Here is a 22115-nt window from a genome sequence, read left to right as displayed (position 1 = left end):
TAAAAAGAAAACACAAAGCCAAGAGACCACATGCTACTCCTACAGTCCCTAAATGGTTACAGAAATACACCTCTAGGATCACATCAAGATTGGGAGGAGACCCTCATTTGCTTCACTCATGGGCAATAACCCATAGCAGCTCACAGATGAGCATCAGGAGACCTGATGTTTTGACGTCAACTGAAAAAGGAAGCATGGGACTACACGTGATGACACCAACGGCAAATAGGAAATAAGCGTTCTTTCAAAATTCAATCTGTTTGCGGCCTTACACACCAAGTCCTAGAAACCCCAAAAGAAAAACATGCTGAATAATAAAACTGATGGAGCAGAGTTACCATCAAATATGTTTTGGATCAAATACATTTTGGAATCACTATGATGCAGCTATAGTTACCTCTGCGACTCAGACATGCAGAGAAGTTGCCAATGCAGAGAAGTAAGCCAATCTCCTACTCAAACCATGGTCAACGCTGGATTTTGACCAGGTCGCTTAGGGCTTTGTCCAAGCAAGGCCTGAAAGACTCCAAGGAAGAACACTCCCAACTTCCCAGTACTGCAACTTCTTCAGAGTTAAAAATTTCCCTGATATCAAGATAGAACTTGCAGTGCTTCTGTTTGACTTGTTTTTCTCCTGCCACACACCCCAATAATGAGCCTGGCTCCATCTTCTCAGTAACCTCCTTGTGCATTGGGCAACTACTATGAGGTCTCCCAATCCTTTTCTCCTCCAGGCTAGAAAAGCTTAGTTTCTAATTTCTATCTCAATATTAGATCAGAACCCTCACAAAATGACAGTCATGCCTGAGAAGAGCAGATCCAAGCACAAGAACACTCTCTCTGAAGCCTGCCTTGTTTACCTGCCCAAAGAGCAACGCAGGATGATATTACCCCCATCATTTGCACCAAGAAGAAACCGAGAAAAAAGTTAAAGAAATGTTGTGTATGAAAAATGCACGGCTTTGCTGATGTTAAGACAATGTACTGAGCAGACACTTCATGTGCTTCATTTAAGCAGTTAATTAAAAAAGACTGGTTTAAAATCCCCAAAAGCTGCTTCGCAACTAGACCAACATTTGATACCAAGGTAAAGTGAACACAACTAGCCTAGTTCCACTGTCCAAGCCAACAAACATACAACAGTGTTCAAATTTATGATTTTTTGTGAACTCCCAGGTTTTAGGATTATAACTTTAATAGAAACAAGCACATCGTTCAAAAGCCTGATGTTGACCATCTTCCTTTAATCAACCACCTTTAAAGATTGCTCTGAATAACGAAATTGACTGTTATAACAGAAAATTTGCAGAGAAGGGGAGGTGTACTTTTACTAATGCACATAACAAGCCTTGCAGCAGATTCTTGAGATAAGCATTTGATGCAAAATCAGCAGCTTATCTTGTTACACTGCTAAGTCAGATCAGAAGTTAATCATTTGATGTATGAAATATGCAATACCTCAAGACAATAATCAGCTTTTTTTTTTTTTTTAATTTTAAACAGCTTCAGGGAAGCTGTTTAAGTTGTTTTATCAACTGTGTGCCTATAATTATGAATTAAGAACATTTAAGTTCTGCAGCAGATACCAGATCCCACCAGGAGATGAGATAGGTACAAACGGGATCTAAATTCAACTGAGAGGAGAACACCTCGATTTAATAGGCATGTCCAGAATTAAAATGTCACTAGAAGGTTTGGAACAGCTATATAAGAAAAAATATTTTTCCTTCTTGCAATGCACAGCTCCAGCTCTCTGGTTTAAATCAGACTACCTAATACTTGAAAACACAGTTACATCTCAGGCCTGTGAAGATTCATTTTCCAACCCTCACCTGCACTTTCAGAATTACCCATCAGCTGCTCAGGGAACCATGAAATCAACAGAGATAACTGTGCAAAATCCATTCCACAGTCTGACACAGCATCCTACAACAAACTCGGTGATCAGTGCTTACACACAAAACTCCCGAGTCTCAAAAAGATAGCATGTCATGAGAAAAGAGACAAAAATAAGGAGGATTATTAAGTTTCTACAGCATCATGAAATTGTTCAGATGTCTTTGAAAGATGGTCATGTCTCGTACCACACAAAAAAGTTTAAGAATTTGTTCCAATATTACGTGGGAGAAACTAGTTTTATTTTTCCTGGATAACCACTATTAACTATGACTTTGATATTTAAACTTTCACCTCTACTACAATAATGCACAGACATATCAAACTACAAGAAGTGGTTATACAGGTGCTCTTTCCTTCTTTCATGCCCCTACAGACAGTATCTGCTGTCACATGCACAGCTGAAGTGACCGCAGGTTTCATGAAACTGGAAGCTCTTTTACCTTGCTGAACTCTTACACGTCTATATTCGCGTGCCTTACTTACATTTCTGGAGTCTTGGACTTGTTTTTTCCATTGAAGAATTCAGGAAGAGCACGACGTTCAATCACATGAATACTGTAACAAAAATACACAATTCAGATGCCAAACACTAAATAGTGTTGGAGTACTCTGCTCACCTTCAAATGATTGTTTTGAGGGAGAACATTTCCAGCAAAGTTGACTTTTTTTTTTTAAGAAACCCTAGTATTCTAGCATGACCCTTTGAAATTAAGTATATTTTCATCAAATAAGCAAAGGTGTATTAAAAAAGCATCACAAAATTCAAGTCATTGAAGCTACGTACCCAGTGCTGCCCTAATCCGACTCTGAACAGTCCTGAGCAGCAGCCCGTTTTCAACTGCACCTTCGAGTTCTTTATTCCGACAGAAGCATCTTTCTATTCTCCAATCTAGCGAGTGTGAGCATTCAGCAAAGTCCCAATACCTCAAAGAAACCAAGCTTTCACAGTGTATACTTAGAAGATGGGAGTGCAAGCAAGTGCTTTGAGCCCAACTCCAAAGTTGGATCTACAGTAATTACTCGTGCTCACGAGTCAGGCAGGAGACGGACTGGCTTCAAGGAAGTAGCTAGTACCTCCCTGGTCAATTGGGAAAGTAAAATCCAAAGTATGGATATTTGGAGCAACTAAACATTGTCTTAAAAGTAATTCCTCCCCTTTGCACTCCAAGGAAGAAATACGGAGCAAAAACTGACCACGTATGGAAGAGCAGAACTAATGACACATGAGGTGCCATGCACTATATAAAATAAACTAAGGTAAAGATCACAGCAAATTCCGCTTTAGTTATTTAGCAGATACATTAATATTTTTTCCTTCCATAGCTGTACCAGCTGAAGTATCATTTAAATGTTCTTTCAGCAGAATCTTCCGTTCTGCATGTACTACCAGCCTGACAATGTCAATAGCACTGCAGAAACTTATGAAATCACGTTCTCATATTTATTCTCATATTCCCTAAATAAAGGATTGGAGGAAGCGATATGATTTATTTTAGCATAAATAAGGAAATCCGGTCCTGAAACGTTTTAATTGCAGGGCGACTGCACCCGTGGAGTTCTACCAGCAACAAATGAACAAGATCGTTTTGTGGTACCGTGGCATGTTATGTGATATATGAGAGGGTTTTCACTGCAAAGCAAAATTACAATGCAAGTAAACAGCCAGAGTATATGGAACTTGAGTAGCCAACTCAATTTTCCTTTTTTTAAGATCTTAATGTGCAAAGTCTTAGGTCCCTCAATGAATTAACCTACCTATTACTGAGGAAATAGCGTCAAGATTTAAGAATTGTCCATTTTATAAAAAGGTGTTAGAAATGCAGGGCTTGTTAGAGTAACTTAAGACAGAAGCTTGTAGAACGGCACATACCTTATGCAAATTAAAATCTGAAGAACTACAATGGTCCTTTAAGAACTGTTACTTTTAAAAGGAAACCCAGAAAAATATATCTTTTACAAATCTTCCTTCCTCCTCTATGTTCAGCTTTTCACCTACCATGTAACTGACCTTTTATGCTGATACTGCTTACTCTTAACTTGTCATTCACAGGAAAATGCTCTAACTTGAAGATGAAGGCTTGGTAGTGTAGGTTAATGGTTGGACTGGATGATCTTAAAGGCCTTTTCCAACCTAAACGATTCTATGATTCTATGAAGGTTAACCAATAAACTGTTCAGATTTCAGTACAAACAAATTATCTGGTTCTGCAGTGAAGTTGCCCAAAGCATAAGAGATTACACTGAAACTGAATGAAGCATTAAATAAAATTTATCTTTTTACTAGAAAATTAATTTTATAGAATCATAGAATCATTTAGGTTGGAAAAGCCCTTTAAGATCATCCAGTCCAACCATTAACCTACACTGCCAAGTCCACACTAAACCAACCAAGGGTAGACTAGACTGAACCATGTCCCAAAGTGCCACCTCTGCCCATGTTTTGAACGCTTCCAGGGATGGGGACTCCCCCACCTCTCTGGGCAGCCTGTTCCAATTCTTGACCACCCTTTCTGTAAAGAAGTTTTTCCTGATTTCTGACCTAAACCTCCCCTGGCACAGCTTGAGCCCATTTCCTCTCGTCCTATCGCTAACTTAGCAATGAACACTAACTTTTTGAATGAATTGCTAACTTTAGCAATGAATACTCTAAAACAGCAGTTCATAAAACATTTTGAGAGAAGTAGATTAAAAGTATTCTTCAGCTTTCTTTCTATTAGTTGCAACTGGACGCATTAAAGTAGTATTTGCAGTTTGGGAGGGCTGAAGACAGCGATTTATGTATTTACATAGCCCAAGAAGCAGCTTTCTGCCACAGCAACAGCACTAACACCTGCACTCTGAGGGGACAGTGCTGCATATATGCTCGCTAGTTCTCCAGAACTACAAACACCTATCTCCGAATGGAAAAGCAGCACACAGAGACAGAAAAATGTCAGTCTCACGGCTGTGCTGTTATTTCAGCCTTAAATCCAAATCAGCTTAACACACTGTTTCTGGAGCACTAGAATTAAAAAAAAAAAAGAAACAAACAAACAAAAAAAACCCCCTTGTTTTCACATCATCCTGCTACCTTGCAGATATCTGCTGTTCCCATCAGAGATGCTTTAAGTTTGCCTTTTACAAGGTCAGAGCAAGTACACCTGACGCAATGAGAAATGTATTCTGTTTCTTCAGAAATACCGCATTAGTCTTTGAGCTGTGCTTCACAGATGTAGCCCTCAGGAACGCCATTAGAGCTGCTGCTGCTGCTACTACAAATGCACCCATCGAGAATTTTTAACCAACCACTGCTACCAGTCATGCCCAAAAGGCACTTGTACAATAGCGTCAGAGTGATCTCGTGACAAAATGTCATTGCCATAATTTTCTCAGTAGGGAAGTCTTATTGTACCTTCACTTTACAAACAAGGAATTGAAGCCCAGAGACTAGAGGTATGCCTACCTTGGTTTAACGTAAACCTCAATTAGCTCAAGCTACACAAAGTTGCCTTTCCTGATCTACAGCAGATCCACAGTTCTTTATCCCTTTATGAAGCGCATCAGTGGAGCGTTTCATACCGCGTGTGTAACAGAACTACACCTCGAGCTTTTCCCCTCACAAAGCAACTGGAGCACCTATAAATTCAGACTATGTGACCCTTGGCTCTTCTGCTTCCAGGACCATCTCAAAGTAGGAGAACAAGGGGCTGAGAAAACGGGTGGTTCTATTTATGGGGATTTAGGTCAGCTCAAGCCACTAGCACAGACATAGGCTAAGCAAGTGAATCAAGGTAACGAAGTCTGCCAGAGTTGGAAATTGAACCAACCCTTACACTAACAGTTCAGATCCCATCTTAATTCATTACCATAGAAAGTCAACCACTTTCGAAAGTTGCACATGAACCCCAATACTCAAGTGTCACAGCACATCTCTTTAGACTCCAGCCTAAACAATCTCTCAACTCCTAGAGCTAAGACAAAATGCATGCTCAAGTGACAGCCCTTCCAGACAACTGACTATTCCTTATTGTTTCCAAAGCAGTTTTTATTTAAAAAAACCCCACCAAGTACTACGGAAGAGTTTAACTTGTAGAGGGACTTCCATTCCCAATCACCTGCTTCTCTTCCCACACCACAAAAGTTTGAGTGTACAGAGAACATTATAGTTACTATAGCAAGTTATATGGTCATAGCACACCACAACCCATGACTCCAAGGAGGATTCCAAAATGAAACAAGTATCCTGTCTGTATAAGCAGTGACTTATCCTCAAAGTCAAGATCTGAAGCAAAATAAAAAGCCAACAGCTTTCAGAAGTAGATACAAACATAGAAAGATCATACAAGGGCTAGAGAAGTAGGGAAGAAAAAGGAATTATTTTCCCATGGGGGGAAAAAAATAAAAATCAATGTAAAGCAAAAAATGCTGAGAAGGTAGACTGAAGATCTACTCTGTTTGAAATTCTCTTCCTCATTCCCAATCCCTGAAAACTGCCAGAAATCTGCTCAGAAAGATTTTTAAATGGAAAAAGATGTAGCCATGCATGAGAACTAGACCTAAACAAAAGTAATTTCTTTTAGCTCTCAGCTTGATTTAAGAGAAACAACCGCCAAAACTCTAAGTCTTCCCCCAGTTCCAAATTAGTTTCTTACCAGTTGTAGTCAAACCAAGATGCATAGCTTGGAATAATGATGTGGTTGGTTTGTTCTGTGACGTTATCTTCACCTGGATCGATAGACCGACTTTGATCGCCTTTGTTAGGATCTTCATCTTCCTGTATTGTGGAGGGAATACAACGGTTAGTACGTTGCAAGAGACAGACCTAGTAACTCTCAGCCAGCACAAAGTCAGCCCAAATCAAGCGCTTTCCAGTCCTGTGCAGAATAAACTTAGGGGACGCAGCCTCCGGTCAGTGGGGAAAATCTCAGGGACCAGAGAAAGTGTAATCTGTGTCCATAAAAATATTAAAGAAAGCATAAGACCAGTAAGAAGTTTTCATAGAGCCAGCTCTCAAATCTCAAGGCCATACTTGGCAGTATGGTTAGAGCATGCTTTGCGTCCTCTTTATAAAATTAAGCATGCTCTAACTATGGGAGAAAACACCACATTTTAATTCTGCAGTATACTGCAACCACGTGTAATGAATACAGCGCGAATCTAGAGTACTTTGTAAGCTGTCGGCCTAGCCCTTGCTGCCATCTCCAGTTACTGACACTGCACCAATTTTAAATATCATCTAAGACAGGTTGTATTTTTTGCCACTCTTCCTCCATTAACCTTCTCACTCCTCAGAAGAGTATTACAGGAAAACAGATTCATTACTTCTAGTTGCACTGGAAGACACTTGTCAGCAGTAATAGTTTCATGTCCGCAAAACTGCATCTCATGACCCTAAATTCTTGCTTGGATAAACTCGCTTTGTTCAATCTTAAAGCTGGTCTTGGATATGTCTCTCTTGTGAAGAAGAGATACTAAGTTCCACTTGTAACTCTGCATATCCCTGTATCTGCTTCCACTCAGAGGGTGAACAGACCCACGAGTTTGGTCATAGAGGGCTGTGAAGACATCAGTGAGCAAGTAAGACTTCCAAGAAGTGGGACAAGTCTTTGGTCACTTTCTGTTGCCTCACAACAGAAGTCTCCTGTGAATTCTAGGTGTTCTGCAACTTGAGTTCCAGCACATGCCCACCTCCTGATCCAGAAAGATAAAGAGAAGGGGATGCAGGCAGTGTAAGAAGAGGGTCAGGACATGACATGAACTGTATGAGAAACCCTCAGATGCTATTTGAAGAGCCTGTGGGCAACTCAACGTTAAATGGTTTTCTTTACCTGAATTACTAATCCAGACAGCTTTCAGAGAAACAACAGACTGTTAGAAATAATTGAGTCCCTAAAGCAGGATCTTAAAGACTCATCAGTATCAATGACTTACCTTTTGGGGGACTAAATTCCCCCAAAGACAAGGTATAATTCTAAACCTATTTAGCAATCTCACAATAGCTATTCACAAAACAAGTCCTTCCTCTCATCGTCCCCTCAACTTCTAACACCCTTCTCCTCTCAAAATGCATTCACTAAACAGAGAAACAGATCACGTCCTAAAAACCCCACTGTTTAGCAGAGGTCGTATAAAAGCAAACCTCTTCCAATCTAAACATGGAACAAATACTAAGGCTGCTGCACGAGTCCCACAGTTCCAGGTCATTCTACACCCAGGGATGGAGGAGCCACACTGAAAAAAGAAAAAAAAAAAGAGCACTTCCCACACCAGAAAGGCTGTCATGCTCCTTCTGAGCTGGTTTCCCCAACTTGGAAAACAGCAGTTGCCTGAGAATTGTATTTTGGTGATTTCTGTTCACGTGTCTGTATCTAGTACTTAAACCCACTGCTCCTTAGTGTGATACCTGCTCCTAAAACCTAAAAGAAAGGTTGCTTACTAGCTAGTCAGTGGTTTGCATACCTAGAGTTGTTGTCTTCCCCCATTTTAAAACATGAGAAAGGATTTTTGAGCACTTCTGAAAACACATATAGAGATTGGACGTATGAACTAAAATACAGTAAAACCAGAAATACGTCAGTATGGAGAGAAAGTCAGATTTTCTTAATTATGTGTATAACCAATCCAAGCGTCTGTGTCTGTGCAGGAGCACAACTGTATGAATCCAACATAGACGTGATCTTTTCTTACCTGCATGATCAGGCAGCTGTCTTACACTAGGCAAGCTGTTAAAAATAGTGCCTGGCACACCAACAATGCAATTAAATACAGAAACTACCCTGACAACTCTATTAAAATGATCAGGAAGCCTATCTGGGGTTTAGATTTAGTCTTGAAACCTAAAGAAAAAGCATAACCTTGAAAAATCTTGCACTTGAAAAATGCTTCTTTGAAAATACTTTGCATCTGCCTCCTCATTCTCATTTTTAATATACTAGATATAAAAATACAAAATAATCTCACAGCATTTGTAGAATTTTTATAATAGCAAAACAACATTCCTATTAGTGACTAATTTAATCTTAGATATGACTTGAAAAACATTACAGGTTAAGTTACTGAAGAGGAAATTAAGATCTTGATAGGACAAGGGGTAATGGTTTTAAACGAAAAGAGGGTAGATTCAGACTAGGTATAAGGAAGAAATTTTTTTTACGCTGAGGGTGATGAAACACTGGCACAGGTTCCCCAGAGAGGTGGTAGATGCCCCATCCCTGGAACTCTAGAACACCCTGGAAATGTTCAAGACCAGGCTGGCCGGGGCTCTGAGCACCCTGCTCTGGTTAAAGCTGTCCCTGTCACTGCAGGGGCTGGGCTGGGTGACCTTGAAAGGTCCCTTCCCACCCAAACCTTTCTGTGATTCCGTGATCTCAGTTTCTACCAAACTTGGTAAGAAATGGCTGCTGTTACCTTTCCTCCAGTTGCCACTGTCTCCTCATCCTGTTCATCTGAAAGGTAAAAGCATTGAGAATTACACTAATAAAAAGCATCTGATTGCTCATAAGCCTTCCTCACAATGCAACTGCTTAACTGGAAAGAATATTTCATTTGTTTTGGAAGGGAAGTGAGGAGGAAAGCAAAGTGGACCACACATCATTAAGGCAATCTCATCCTTACGCAGGCACTCAACTATCCCAGACAAGGGAATAGATAAGAACAGAGTAAGGATAATTAGAATTTTTCCACACTTAGGAATCCATAGCTAATTACTGCCTTTCCCAGTGCCCTACGTGTAGCCTTGTATAATAGGATATGGGACATTAGTTTATATCTCTTATGCCAAAGGCTTAGCAAAGCACAAGGAACCTGTGGTTCACCTTGATTCCCAGTAAGAAAATAAAAATTCTGCAAGGAAAGAGCTTATATGTCATATTTAAAAAAAAAAAGCCTACAAGGGAAAAAGTGAAAAAGAGCCAATACATTTTGACTCGAATATATATGAAAACTGAATTATTGACTCAAATATATACGAAAACTGAATTAATTCAATAAAAGAGTAGAATTAGAGATTCCTTTTAAAATTGAGATATTGAAAAATATTTACTCCGTTGGTCTGCAAGCAAGCCTTTACTATAAAACTTAGGGGAGAGGGTGCTGGAGGGTGTTGTGTGTTTGTTTTACCGAGGTCTGCTACTGTTCCTCCTTTCACAGGCGTGTTTTCACTGTCTTTCTTTGGGTTCACTACAAAAGTAAGCAAGATTGAAACTCTGATGAGTAACCCATCAGGCAAGATACAGTTTACCAAAGTCTAGCATGCTTTACTATCGTATCAATCAACAGTTTCGTTGGTCATGTCTCTGCAGTTCAAAAGAGTTCATCTGTGCAGCCCGAGTACAACAGACCATTTGTTCGGTTTCTCTGTAATTTCACATCTGAACGGAGCAGCTTCTATTCATGCAGTTAGCGGACCAAGTACTGTACTTTTTCCACCTGTACAACACATAACAATTCTTACGTGCAAACCAGGTGAAAACCAAATGGTGTGACACCCAAAATGGTTTGATGTTAAGGACTTAATAGAAGGAATTCTTTTTCTGACTTATCTTCACTTAGCAGGTATTGCATAGATCAACACTTTTCTGAAAAGGATTAAGAACGCATTTGGCACGTTGCTAGAGTTTCCACTCATATAACATGCTTATCTCGGGTATTTGGCATACAATTATTTTCCTCCAGAAAACTCCATACGCCAAAACATTTAACTCTGTATAATGGGTGAGAACAATCCTAAAATAGGCAAAACTAAACATTTGAGTGGATTTTTGTAAATGTGTTTCAAAAAGCCAAAAGAAGGTGAATCTGCTGCCCTTCTCAGCCATCACATTCAAATCCCTGACTAGGTAAATTTAGACAGGCACAGATCACCTGGCCCCACGGCCACAAAGTATTTCAAAGATTTGACAAAATACACGTGTATTTTTTCAGTGCAGTTTAAGCAACTCTTTTAACATTCAAAGAATCCAGTGTATGCATATTTTACCATTTTTGGGAAGTACCACTTCTTCTATATTAGGTACTGGTGTGGGATCCTCCATGTCCTTTGTAAGATCTTCTTGCTCATCTTCTTCTTTCTGCCCTCTCCTTTTCCCATATAAGGCTGCTTGTCTAAAACAGATCATACACAAATTCTCTGCCAGCTGCAACTGTCAGATGTTGTCATCCTGACGTTATTCTTCAGACACCAGGATTAAAGGACTGGGTTAAAACACTTAGGAAAAACATCAGTGCTGTAGGAAGTGGTGCTGGTGGGGTTAATGAAAGATATTCTCTGTACGTTACTAAAATGAAGTTAAAAAAAAAAAAACAAAACCAACTTTGACTGGAGACCACCACTGTATATAAGCCTTGATTCCATCCCAAAACTGTCTCCAGCATGTTGGCAGCACTTGCATACTCGTGAGATTCAAGGGAGCAGTGATTCACTTACATTTGTCCTTTTAAAAGTTACAATAAAGGCATCTGCTGCACAGAACAGCAGAGGCAACAGACCATTCCAAGGCATGCTGCCTTATTTACGGAAAAAGGCTGGCTTGTACGATCGATTCTGTGTCCTGAGGAAGCCATTTTGGGAACAAAGGCAGAATCACCCGCACCTCTCCTTACAGAATCTAACTCAGGCCTTACATTTGGAACAAAACAGTAATTTGGTTTATCAACTAATTCTTTCTCACCTCAGATGATAAATTTCCCATTTTGTCTTATTAGAGCCCAACAGGTCTATGAAACAAGACCTCAATTTTTAGTTCAAAAGTGCTCCCCTCCATATCCACACATAAACCCCCATAAATAAGCTTTTATTTGGACATAATACTGGCCTTTTTTTTTTTTTTTCTTAAAGAGACCACCTAGCATTGGAAAAAACCCTGATCTGTAGGCCACAAGTGCTACTTATGTTAAAGCTGCATTTGAGAAGTGGACTTTAAAATACCTGGCTATGCAGGTAAAAAAACTCCTCAGTTCAATGCAGTAATTTATGGGGCTATACTTCAAAAAGTGTACATGTGCTATGTGATTGCACTAACAGAACTAGTTTGAGTTGTTTTAGAAGCAGCTGAGTAACTTTTCATTTGCTAAGTTCTACTCTTGATGCAGCAATGAACCCTGCCGCTGACACAGATAACACGACAACTTGCACTAGATTCTCCTCCACCTGCAGGCAATACATTTCCACAGAGGAGTGAAGAAATTACATACACTGCACAAGCAAAATCACTCAAGTCTAGTGTAGAAATAATTTTTCTACTGTAATCTGAGACAAGTGAAATGTAACAGTCATCTCCCCATAAGCATTTGGTCAAGAAAATCTGCCTCAAATTCCAAGACTCAGACACTCACCCTTTCTTCCCTGTCTTTTTTCTCGACTCCACAGGAGTGGGGGGTGGAGAAGGAGAATGCTTTCTCTTCCTTGTACTTGCTGCTGCTTTCCTGTCTCTCCTCTCCGGGCTACGTACAGGCTGTTAGAGAAGCGAAGGAGTTAGCTCATCCCGAATACTGCAGTTATTGAAACGCTGTAGGCTACACTCTTCCTTAAGAGTGCACTACATCCCGCAAGACAAGCTAAAGCAGTAAGATCACAACGTGCACCACATTCAGCTCCGGAATACTTCTATTTGTCAACGTGAAAGCCCCTAAATTTTCTACAGCCATCCCCCAGATGCTGCAATGGCTATGTACTTAAGAACTGTGATCTCAAAACAGAGCAAGATCCAAATGCTAATGTGTGACTTGTTAAATATACTCTATCCATCAGGAGAGATTTCCTAGCGAGTAGCCTGGCCTTGAGGCTAAATGAACATGTTTTGAGTCCTAACTAACTTCCTGCATCGGGAGGGATACAAAAACTAGTTTCAACAAGTACATAGAATTCAGAAATCAAATATTAACTGATGCTGTTTAACACACCCACTGCTTCATTTATGAGAAAGCACAGAGTGGGTCCTATCTCTTACCATTCTCGGGAAGGGGAGGGGAAAAAAAAATCAAAGCGCACACTTACACTTCTGGATAAAGGACGTATGTCAGAAGAAAGTTAAACTAGACTGTGTTATCATAGGCACCTCAAACTGTTCAACTAGCTTAATTTTAACAACTTTGAGTCCCAGAATTTTGACTTATGCAGAGATAAAGAATATTAATGTATCAACAAGTCACCCATTAAGCCATAAACCATCACCCATAAAGCCCCTACCTCTTCATTTTTCATGGAGATTCTCTGCCGAAAACTCACTGATTTTCTGTTCTCATCTACCTCATAATCCTCTTCATTCATCCATTCGTTGAATATATCTGTGTCCAAAATCCATTTGGCATGAACCTAAAGAACAGAATGATGTATTGACATGCTGACGTTTTTTGAAAAAATAATTCCACGACAGACCTCATAGGATGAGAGAAATACTGGCAGCTTTGTTATCAGGGTCTGAACATCCAAATATCTCCGAATGGTTTCACGCATAATAGATGAGTTTCATGAGGCAATACAATAAAGGACGAACATGCCCATAAGTCTACTGAATGCCATGTTTGCTCCTCAGTCATTTTTAAGTGTTCTGAAGTGTGAGGTCAGTTCTCACAGCTGAGACAACAGCTCTGTATTAAGAGCATACTTTGGATACTGAAAATTACCATCAAAATCTTCTAAATACACTGATCACCTTAGCAGGTGTGCCACAAAAGACCAAAAAAAAAAAAGAGTTGGCCATATCTTGGCAAGATTGACTATTTTGACTTAAATATCCATCTTCAAATAAAGTTCCAGTTTACATAGCTGAAAATAAATTCTTGAGCTTTAGTATGATTTATACACAAAAAGCATGTGTTCCCGTTATTTACAGGTAACTACTTGGAATAAGCAGTGTTTGAACAGACATCAAGTTGTTTTCTGGCCTCAGCTGCTCTAACTCTGCTGTTCAGATCAACAGCATTCACATGGAACAACACTGCATGTTATGTATAAAAGACTAAGTCCAATAAAAGGACAATAAAGTAGTATTTACTACTGTCTTATAACTGTTCTGTACTGTTCACTTGCAATAAGCTACATCAGAAAGGCAAATCATTTCTGTAGAAAGAAAACTAATTATGTAGAGAACCTAAATAAGGCTGATATTGGTTTGAGCGCTCACATGTTCAACAGATTAAGCAGCACTGACTTCTTGCATCATTTCTACATCAGTTAAGAGCAGAGTTCCCATTAAATTGAACCTTTCCATAAAGAAAGGTGAGATATGAGCTGCAGGGATTCTTTAAACAGCTACTGGTTTTCTCATTCACGTCCATGTTGGCTCTCACTCTAGGGACAGTCACATTCATATGCTACAATACATTAGCAATGCCAAGGTTTTTAGTAAAATTAAGAAACTTAAAACTGTGCCCTGTACTAAAATCATACAGCAGCTGGTATCCACAGTGGTACTGAGCCAAGACAAACAAACTCAAGAGCTTCTGTAGCAGTGTGAAACCAGGGGACGGGGGAGCCCACGGCCACACGCAATCTGTCAACCAGACCACAGCTCTGTTTTGATCCCAAGAACTGAATCTGCTGGAAATAACATTGCCATTACAATAACTCAAAGAGAACAGACAAGATTTCAATTGTATCACAGACTTCAAAAATTCAGATTTGTTCTCCTAAAGAGGCTTCTTAATTTCCACATTATCTAACTCCTAATACTTTTGGCCATTTCTATATTACAGAAAAAGATTAACTTTCTGCACACAAAATATGTTTTAAGGCCTGTAATACATGTGTGGTAATCTCAGGTTTCTAACCTGGTAGTTCTTTCCTCTAACAATATTCTTCCAAAAACATCACAAAGATACAGTATTTTCCCCAATTCCTCTCCTTAAACATTGTATAATGCCATTATGCCTTCTAATGAGTTGGCAGGTTTCATCCCAGAGATGGCTGCACTTCAGCAGTAAGGGAAGGACTTACCTTGAACAGAAAACACCTCAAGTCAGGCCAAAATAACCATGGTAATTTTGGCACTATTAGGGATGCACAGGTCTGTCCTTTTCACTCACAACAAAGTATCTTTTCAACAGCATTTCTCCCCAGACCAAAGAAATGTTTTAGACATTTTCATTATGGCTCTAGAAATATCACATTGCTTTTCCATATATATGGAAATACAGCCATTGTTATTCAGCAGCACGTTAAAACATCTATCTGCAGATGACACAAAGTTGGGCAGGAGCGTTGATCTGCCTGAGGGACCTGGCCAGGCTGGGCCGATGGGCCGAGACCAGCTGTATGAGGTTCAACAAGGGCAAGTGCCGGGTCCTGCACTTGGGTCACAACAACCCCATGCAGCGCTGCAGGCTGGGGGAAGAGTGGCTGGAAAGCTGCCTGGCCGAAAAGGACCTGGGGGTGTTGGTCGACAGCGGCTGAACATGAGCCAGCAGTGTGCCCAGGTGGCCAAGAAGGCCAACAGCATCCTGGCTTGTGTCAGGAATAGCGTGGCCAGCAGGAGCAGGGCAGGGATCGTCCCCCTGTGCTCGGCACTGGGGAGGCCGCACCTGGAATGCTGTGTCCAGTTTTGGGCCCCTCGGCACAAGAAGGACATTGGGGTGCTGGAGCGTGTCCAGAGAAGGGCAGCGGAGCTGGGGCAGGGTGTGGAGCACAGGGCTGGTGGGGAGCGGCTGAGGGAGCTGGGGGTGTTCAGCCTGGAGAAGAGGAGGCTGAGGGGAGACCTGATCGCTCTGCAGCTCCTGGCAGGAGGGGGCAGGGAGGGGGGTCGGGCTCTTCTCCCAAGGAACAGCGATAGGACAAGAGGAAATGGGCCCAAGCTGCATCAGGGGAGGTTCAGATTGGATAGTAGGAAGAATTTCTTCACAGAAAGGGCTGTCAAGCATTGGACCAGGCTGCCCAGAGAGGTGGTGGAGTCCCCATCCCTGGAGGGATTTAAAAGATGCGTAGACGTGGTGCTCAGGGGCATGGTTTAGTGGTGGACTTGGCAGTGCAACGTTAACGCTTGGACTCAATGATTTTAAAGGTCTTTTCCATCCTAAACAATTCTGTGATTCTATGATCTAGTAGCACCTGAGCACGAGCTATACCAATACAGTAACTTTTAGAAACTGTTTAAGAGAGACTTACCTTCCATGGCTTTTCAGGAATTGGAGGATCCTCAATTTCAGCATCTATTTCATTGGCATGAACCCAAGTGTCATAGCTAATGAGAGGAGTCAAGAGAAAACCGGGTTGGTCCCTCGGGCTGTTCATCCAGAAAGATCACCAGCGGGAATATTTATTCAGCAATTCTGACATGCGCAAATCATATTGCTGGGATTGAATAGTGAAGTGTTTTCCACACAACGAAACGTTAAAGGAGTAATCACTGGTTTCTGCTACTGGAATAGGATACACTGAAAAGGGAGGGATCCAAGGCATCTCATGCACATTTTTAACTTTCTGAAGCCAGCTCCAGCTTAAAATTGCAAATCTACTCTCTAGATTCAGGAGTATAAATACAGTTTCTGAGTCACCTCTTCAAACCCTGGCATTAAGTTAATTAACTTGTTTCTGTTCTTATGAGTTTAAAGCAAGAGATAGTGGTTCCTAGAAGAAATAAGTGTGCATCCTCTCCTTCAATCCTTATTTGCTGTAGAATCCATTTATTATTTACATTCACTTTTCCACATTCCCTCAAAAGCCTATTTATAAATACTAAGAAACTGCACTCAGTAACAGCAAAAGCCCAAATACTTTGTAATCAACACCAGGCACGTACCGAGCAACTGGGATAAGTCATATGCAAGAAAAGATGCATATATAGCATTCCTCATGTTTATGCTGATATTTATAAGCACAAATACACACAGAATCAACACAAACTTGACTACTGATATAAATATAAAAATATTTAAAGGTTCTTCATCTGTATGAAGAAACAAACTTAAGCGTGATTGTTGTTTGCTCTCTTCCACTGAAATACGCGTGTGGTTCCCGAGAATTCTGTGCATGCACAGCAGAGCAGATTTTAGTACCCTGAAAGAGTTATTTAAATAGAAGTCAATGCTGGGTTATCAGTCCTTTGAGTTTTCCATAACCTGGACTCAGAAACCAGTTATTACAAATACATTTAAGTTACTAACAGTACATACGCTATCTTTTAACATCTGACAACACAGGACAGCTTTCTCAAATATATGCTTTCAGCAGTCACTTGCACTTGACTAAAGGCAACCCACAGAGTGAAATCTCTCTTTGTTGAAAAAAGTTCAACTAGGTGATTAGAAGTTCTCCCTTTTGGCTTTAAAGTCTTGCAAACTTTACGGAAAGGCTCACTCTGCCGTTTGAAAGTCTGGTTCAGTTTGCAACCTCACTAGTGGCTCTGCAGAAAAACAGGCTCTGCTTTTCTGACCTCACCCACCTGCCAGTATCACAAATGGGTACGCATATTTCAGCTGTAAACCACTGCTTTAAGTCTTTTCAAGCCTTGGACATTGAGACAAATGGTAGCAATGCTAAATTACTGCGTGGTTATACTCCGTAAGACAACCGCTACTTGGCTCATAGCACAAACAGTGATGTACAACCATTCAGAAGCAAAAGAACAGGAACGCAGTACTGTATATTCAGGTGAAATTTTTAGAAGAGCCAGCGTGAGATGGGTCTGAGCCTGTCATATTCTGCAGAACAAGAAAAGAGCATAGCTATAGCCCACACAGCTGGGACATTCCCCGTGCAGGTTCCCTACTGATAGCCACAGAGCACTGCTATCAGGAGAGGTAAGACTCAGTAAGCTAAAGGAACAGCTTGTTTAAGGACATGGATTTTCCTACTTGCAGGTTTTAATCAACACTTTTCCTTCACCAAACTTAAGTAAGATTTGGGGTGTGCCTTCTTCCCCCACCTTTCTTTACCTGTCTGGAAAAAAGCCCCAGTGTACCAGCACCTGCTTGTCTTTTTTCATCACAGGTCTCAACCATTCATCTGCAAAGGGGAGAGAGATCTAGCATCAGATTCAGATTGTAAAGCACATTGAACGCTATTTTGCTTTTCCATAGTCAGTTGTAGCAAAGTTATTGCAATTGCCTCTGATAAAAGTCTACTGCAGTGAAATTACAATGGCCTGCCATAGTAATACACGTGCCTGCATGATCTGTGCCACGTCTAAACACGCGTGTGTTCTGCCTGCATACCACACGGATGTTATGTTAGTAAAATCCTATTAACGTTAAGAATTATTACATTTCCTTCCCTGGTCACGTACATTCATACCCTAACACACTCCAGATTGAGACCCAACGAGGCTTGAAACAGCCCATCTGTTTCTCAACAGAAGCAAGGGGCATTTCTGGCTGACAGGTGGGAGCACTGTCCTCTGCCAGCTCCGCTTGTCCTGCCTCATCTCCCAAAACCTTGGCCAGCTGGGCCCGGAACTTGGAATGGGACAGAGCAAATCCCCCAAAAGGACATTCAGTAAAGACAGCAGAAATAACACGGAGAGAGAGACACGCTCCAGTCTGTCACTTTTTTTTTTTTTTTGTTTAAAATCTCTGTATAACCAAAAAGACTAAACTTCTCCCAAAAGGCTTTCTTGTCAAGTGGCAAATATTTCACTTCTGTCTTTTTGTATCCTTGTTAGACATCTGAATTCCGTCATTAACCTTCTTCTACTGATTTAAATTTATTTCAAAAGACCCTCTTCCCAGTATTACTCTCAACAGGTATTTAAAAAAAAAACAATAGAGTTTTGAAGGAATAAAATTTTGAAGGAAGAATGTCAGGGCAGGGGGTGGTGGTAAAACAGATTTTAATAAAACACTTCCAAGAGTCTAACAAAACTTGCATTTCAACTTTCTTCTTTCACAGCAGTGCTAATGACGACTTCAAGTTAATACAAACTTAGTGAGCAGCACTAATACTTTGCTGGTTTTGCAATAAGGCATATGCTCAGTATGACTGGTATTTAAGTTTGGGTTTTTTTTTTCCTTTTAAACCACACATCTGACACAATGTAATAACCTACCCCCCAAATATCGAGAATAAAGCCCAAGAGCAGGATTAAAAGAGAAAGCCTGAGGATGTGAACCTGTATGAAGTTACACTGATTGAATTCATGGCTGTTTTCTCATCTTAGTATAATCAAGGGTTAAGAAAGCTCCGTCTAGCACATCTGCATGTTCACTGACTACAAGACAGATGGGACCTACTATGCCCAAGCCTTTTCCGAGAACCTGAAGTGGTTCAAAATAAGCACAAACCCGTGGCTAGGCATGCTATAGCCAGAGGTACAGAACACAGGCAAGCACCAGAGGAGGAACAAGCCACGATCGTTCCCATACAGCAGGGAACGCTTCCATCTAGTGGCCATCACATGCCAGGGTGTAGAAGAAAAACCTAACGTACATCAATGAAGCTCAGACTCGACAATGATCCACTAGACAATTAAATGTATTTATGATAATAAAATTAAGAGGGTTTTTTTTTTTTTCCTATTTGCTGAAGGATACAGCTGTTGAATTGCTTTTATGGAACTACATATACTTCATACAGAAGCAGAACATATTATAATAAAGCCAACAATCTCCATTTATCAGGTCTACTCATTATTGCATCCACCTTGCCAAACCACATGCAGTGATATGTATCAGCATTCCCAACCTGTCACCTGGAAAGATAAGAATGTGGCAGAAAGAAATTCTCATTGACTTTAGCATCTATACTACCTTTCCTACATACAGGTCAACATTTTGACCTATACTTAGACACTGAGGGACACCAAAGAAGAAGAAAAAAAACCCCACTAATGGAAGCTTTAGTTTTAAGCCCCCTACTTTCACTATCCTTCTTTTTAATTTTTAAACTAATTTAACTGTTTTGGTGGGGGGGTTGTTTTGTTTTGTTTTTTTAAAGTCCTTCTGGACCCTTAGCTCTGCTCTCCTTCAGCCTGGAAGTTATTTGGGACAAACAAAATGTCTACCTTGCATTCAGCAACAAATAGTATCTCAATTTGCAACACAATCGCTGAAGAATATTCACTGTTACACATCTTGATCTGAAAATGTTGCATCAATTAAAAATGTGAATGTTACACTTAAGAGCTAGAAGCAGGACACACAGTGATTTTATTTGGAGTTATTAATCCTAGAAGTATTTTTCAAGTGGCTCTCCGGAACAAACTGTGTCTGTGTGAAAGCTCCCGTAACTGCTAACAGAATTTAGTTACAAGACTATTTACAGTTAAAAATTGGTAAGCAACTTTACCGTCATCCATTGAGGTAGGACTTGGATAAACATGGTGGGTAGCCTTTGACTTCTCTTCAGTTACTGTTCCCTGTGGGAAAGGTGGAAGAAAAGAAACTGCATGAGAAACCTTTGACACGTTACTCCAAACTTCTCGGCTGCTTCTTTTTACCCACGACATGCAACCTAGAAATATGCAAGGCTAACTTCAATGCAACTATGAAGAATACCACCTCTAAGAAGTGCCAGAAAAAGACAATTATTTTAAGGCTGCTGCCAAACTACTCTGTCATCTCTTGCTCTTTTCATCTCAAATCTTTCCTCCTCCTTGTTCCTTCTGCCCCAATTCTCATTGTAAATTGTTCAACTACCAGTTCATACAAAGCTATTGGTGAATATTTTGTAAGAAAGCATAACTTTTTTCCACTAAGTACATGTTTTGGTCCAAACCAATTCCTAAATACTACTATTTACGTTAAGATAAAGTCTACAAGAAACTTAACTAGAAATGGCTGCCTTGAATAGAACATCCTTAGTATTCAAGAAAGGCTGTATGTCAAGAGACAGAATAAACACCGGTTCTTTCAAAAAAAGCCTCCTAAAGCATAGAACAAAGGGAATAAATCAGAAATACACCAACACAATACCATTGTGTGTCAAACATTCAAACACGAGAATACTTTTACTTCTTGCTTGTTTGGGACATCGTAACAACAGATGTACTCCCCATCCTTACGTAGATGCCACAAACAGCGGCACATAAAGCAATTTCTCTACAAATGGGTACAGGCCAGAATTATATTCCTGTTGGACCTACATCATCATGCAAAAAAATTCTACCACATAATCAGGTATCTATTAAATAAATACATAACACTGCTTAGTGTGGCCAGTCAAGAAAATCCTGTCCTTCCTTCACATGGAGAACCATAAGGATTCTCCCACACGCAGAGACACCTCCAGTCTCCATTTATGAAGAGCCATTTCCAAGGACAGCAGAAATTCACAGTCTGCAGACTCTTCTGCAGAGGAGTTCTGTTTTGGAACAGTTTTTATGAAAATGTTATTCAAAATTTACATTCCATAAAGACTTGACAGATTTATTTAAAGGACTTAAGAGCACATGGGATAGGTTACAGCCAACAATATGCAAACAACGTACTTGGAAGGCAGCATCAAAAGGAGGAAAACTAAAAAAGCATGAAGATGCATTGCATTACAGTAGCAACATTTGGAGGCTACGCTGGTATCGGGGGCTGAAGGGCAAGAGCTCCTACACCAATAAGAGTTCATAGAACTGGGTAAAGGGAGAGGAAGTGCTCTGAGCAACAGCAAAATAAACCTGGAAAGTAAGAAGAATTTTAAAGTACTCAAAGGCAAAGGAAAAGGCCCTGGCATGAAAGAAGAATCTGCAAAGTGTTTAAGGAACAGTTATGGAAATTCTCCCTTCATCCCCCATAAGCTAAAGATGCTCTTCTAGATATCTCATCCGAGCTTTATGAATCAGATCAGTAAGTATCATCTATTTCCTACGGAGCTTTAAAAATCCCAATACACAACAGATGAGCAGGAAGTCTCTCTTAGATGCTATCTTGACTGAAAACAAAGGGATGGATAACTTTACATTAAAAGAGCTTTCTGAAAAATGTAAGCAGATTGTAAGGTTTATTCCCTGCCTCTGCTAAACTGAATGTGACTGGAATCTAAAGACATAACAAGGTGGAAGAGTTATCTACCGACAAAACACTTTCCTTGAAGCAGATAGATACAAATGCTAAATCTCACTCATTACCTGCTTTCAAGGTCCTAAATTCTTCTGGCTCTTCTCAGAGGAATCCTCAACATTTTATAAAGAATATCAGAAAAAGTGTGACTATCAGAAACAGCAACAGCATCCTCATCAGCAGAGAGAACAAACATCTTACTGACACCTCTTTTTATAAGCCCGGAGATCACACTAGCACTGTGCTGGGGCAAGAGAGACGCAACTCTTCCACCCAGGCTGCAGTCAGAGAAGCGAGGACTTGGACACACCGGGGGGGGG

General features: G+C 40.4%; 1 protein-coding gene across 1 annotated transcript in view; it reads right to left on the bottom strand.

The window, feature by feature from the left end:
• The window catches only part of SMARCC1 (SWI/SNF related BAF chromatin remodeling complex subunit C1), a 97474-nt gene that overhangs the window by 54185 nt on the left and 21174 nt on the right, over positions 1–22115 (bottom strand). The window contains exons 6-15 of the mRNA XM_075704707.1: positions 20093–20162; positions 17746–17815; positions 15977–16052; positions 13064–13189; positions 12211–12329; positions 10856–10980; positions 9997–10056; positions 9286–9323; positions 6531–6652; positions 2383–2454 (exon numbers count right to left, since the gene is read on the bottom strand). Coding sequence (XP_075560822.1) covers positions 2383–2454; positions 6531–6652; positions 9286–9323; positions 9997–10056; positions 10856–10980; positions 12211–12329; positions 13064–13189; positions 15977–16052; positions 17746–17815; positions 20093–20162 — 878 coding nt within the window. The remainder of the gene's footprint in view (positions 1–2382; positions 2455–6530; positions 6653–9285; positions 9324–9996; positions 10057–10855; positions 10981–12210; positions 12330–13063; positions 13190–15976; positions 16053–17745; positions 17816–20092; positions 20163–22115) is intronic.

Source organism: Pelecanus crispus, chromosome 2 (genome assembly GCF_030463565.1).
Source record: "Pelecanus crispus isolate bPelCri1 chromosome 2, bPelCri1.pri, whole genome shotgun sequence".
Classification (NCBI taxonomy): domain Eukaryota; kingdom Metazoa; phylum Chordata; class Aves; order Pelecaniformes; family Pelecanidae; genus Pelecanus; species Pelecanus crispus.
This window is presented reverse-complemented; position numbering and strand designations above follow the sequence as displayed.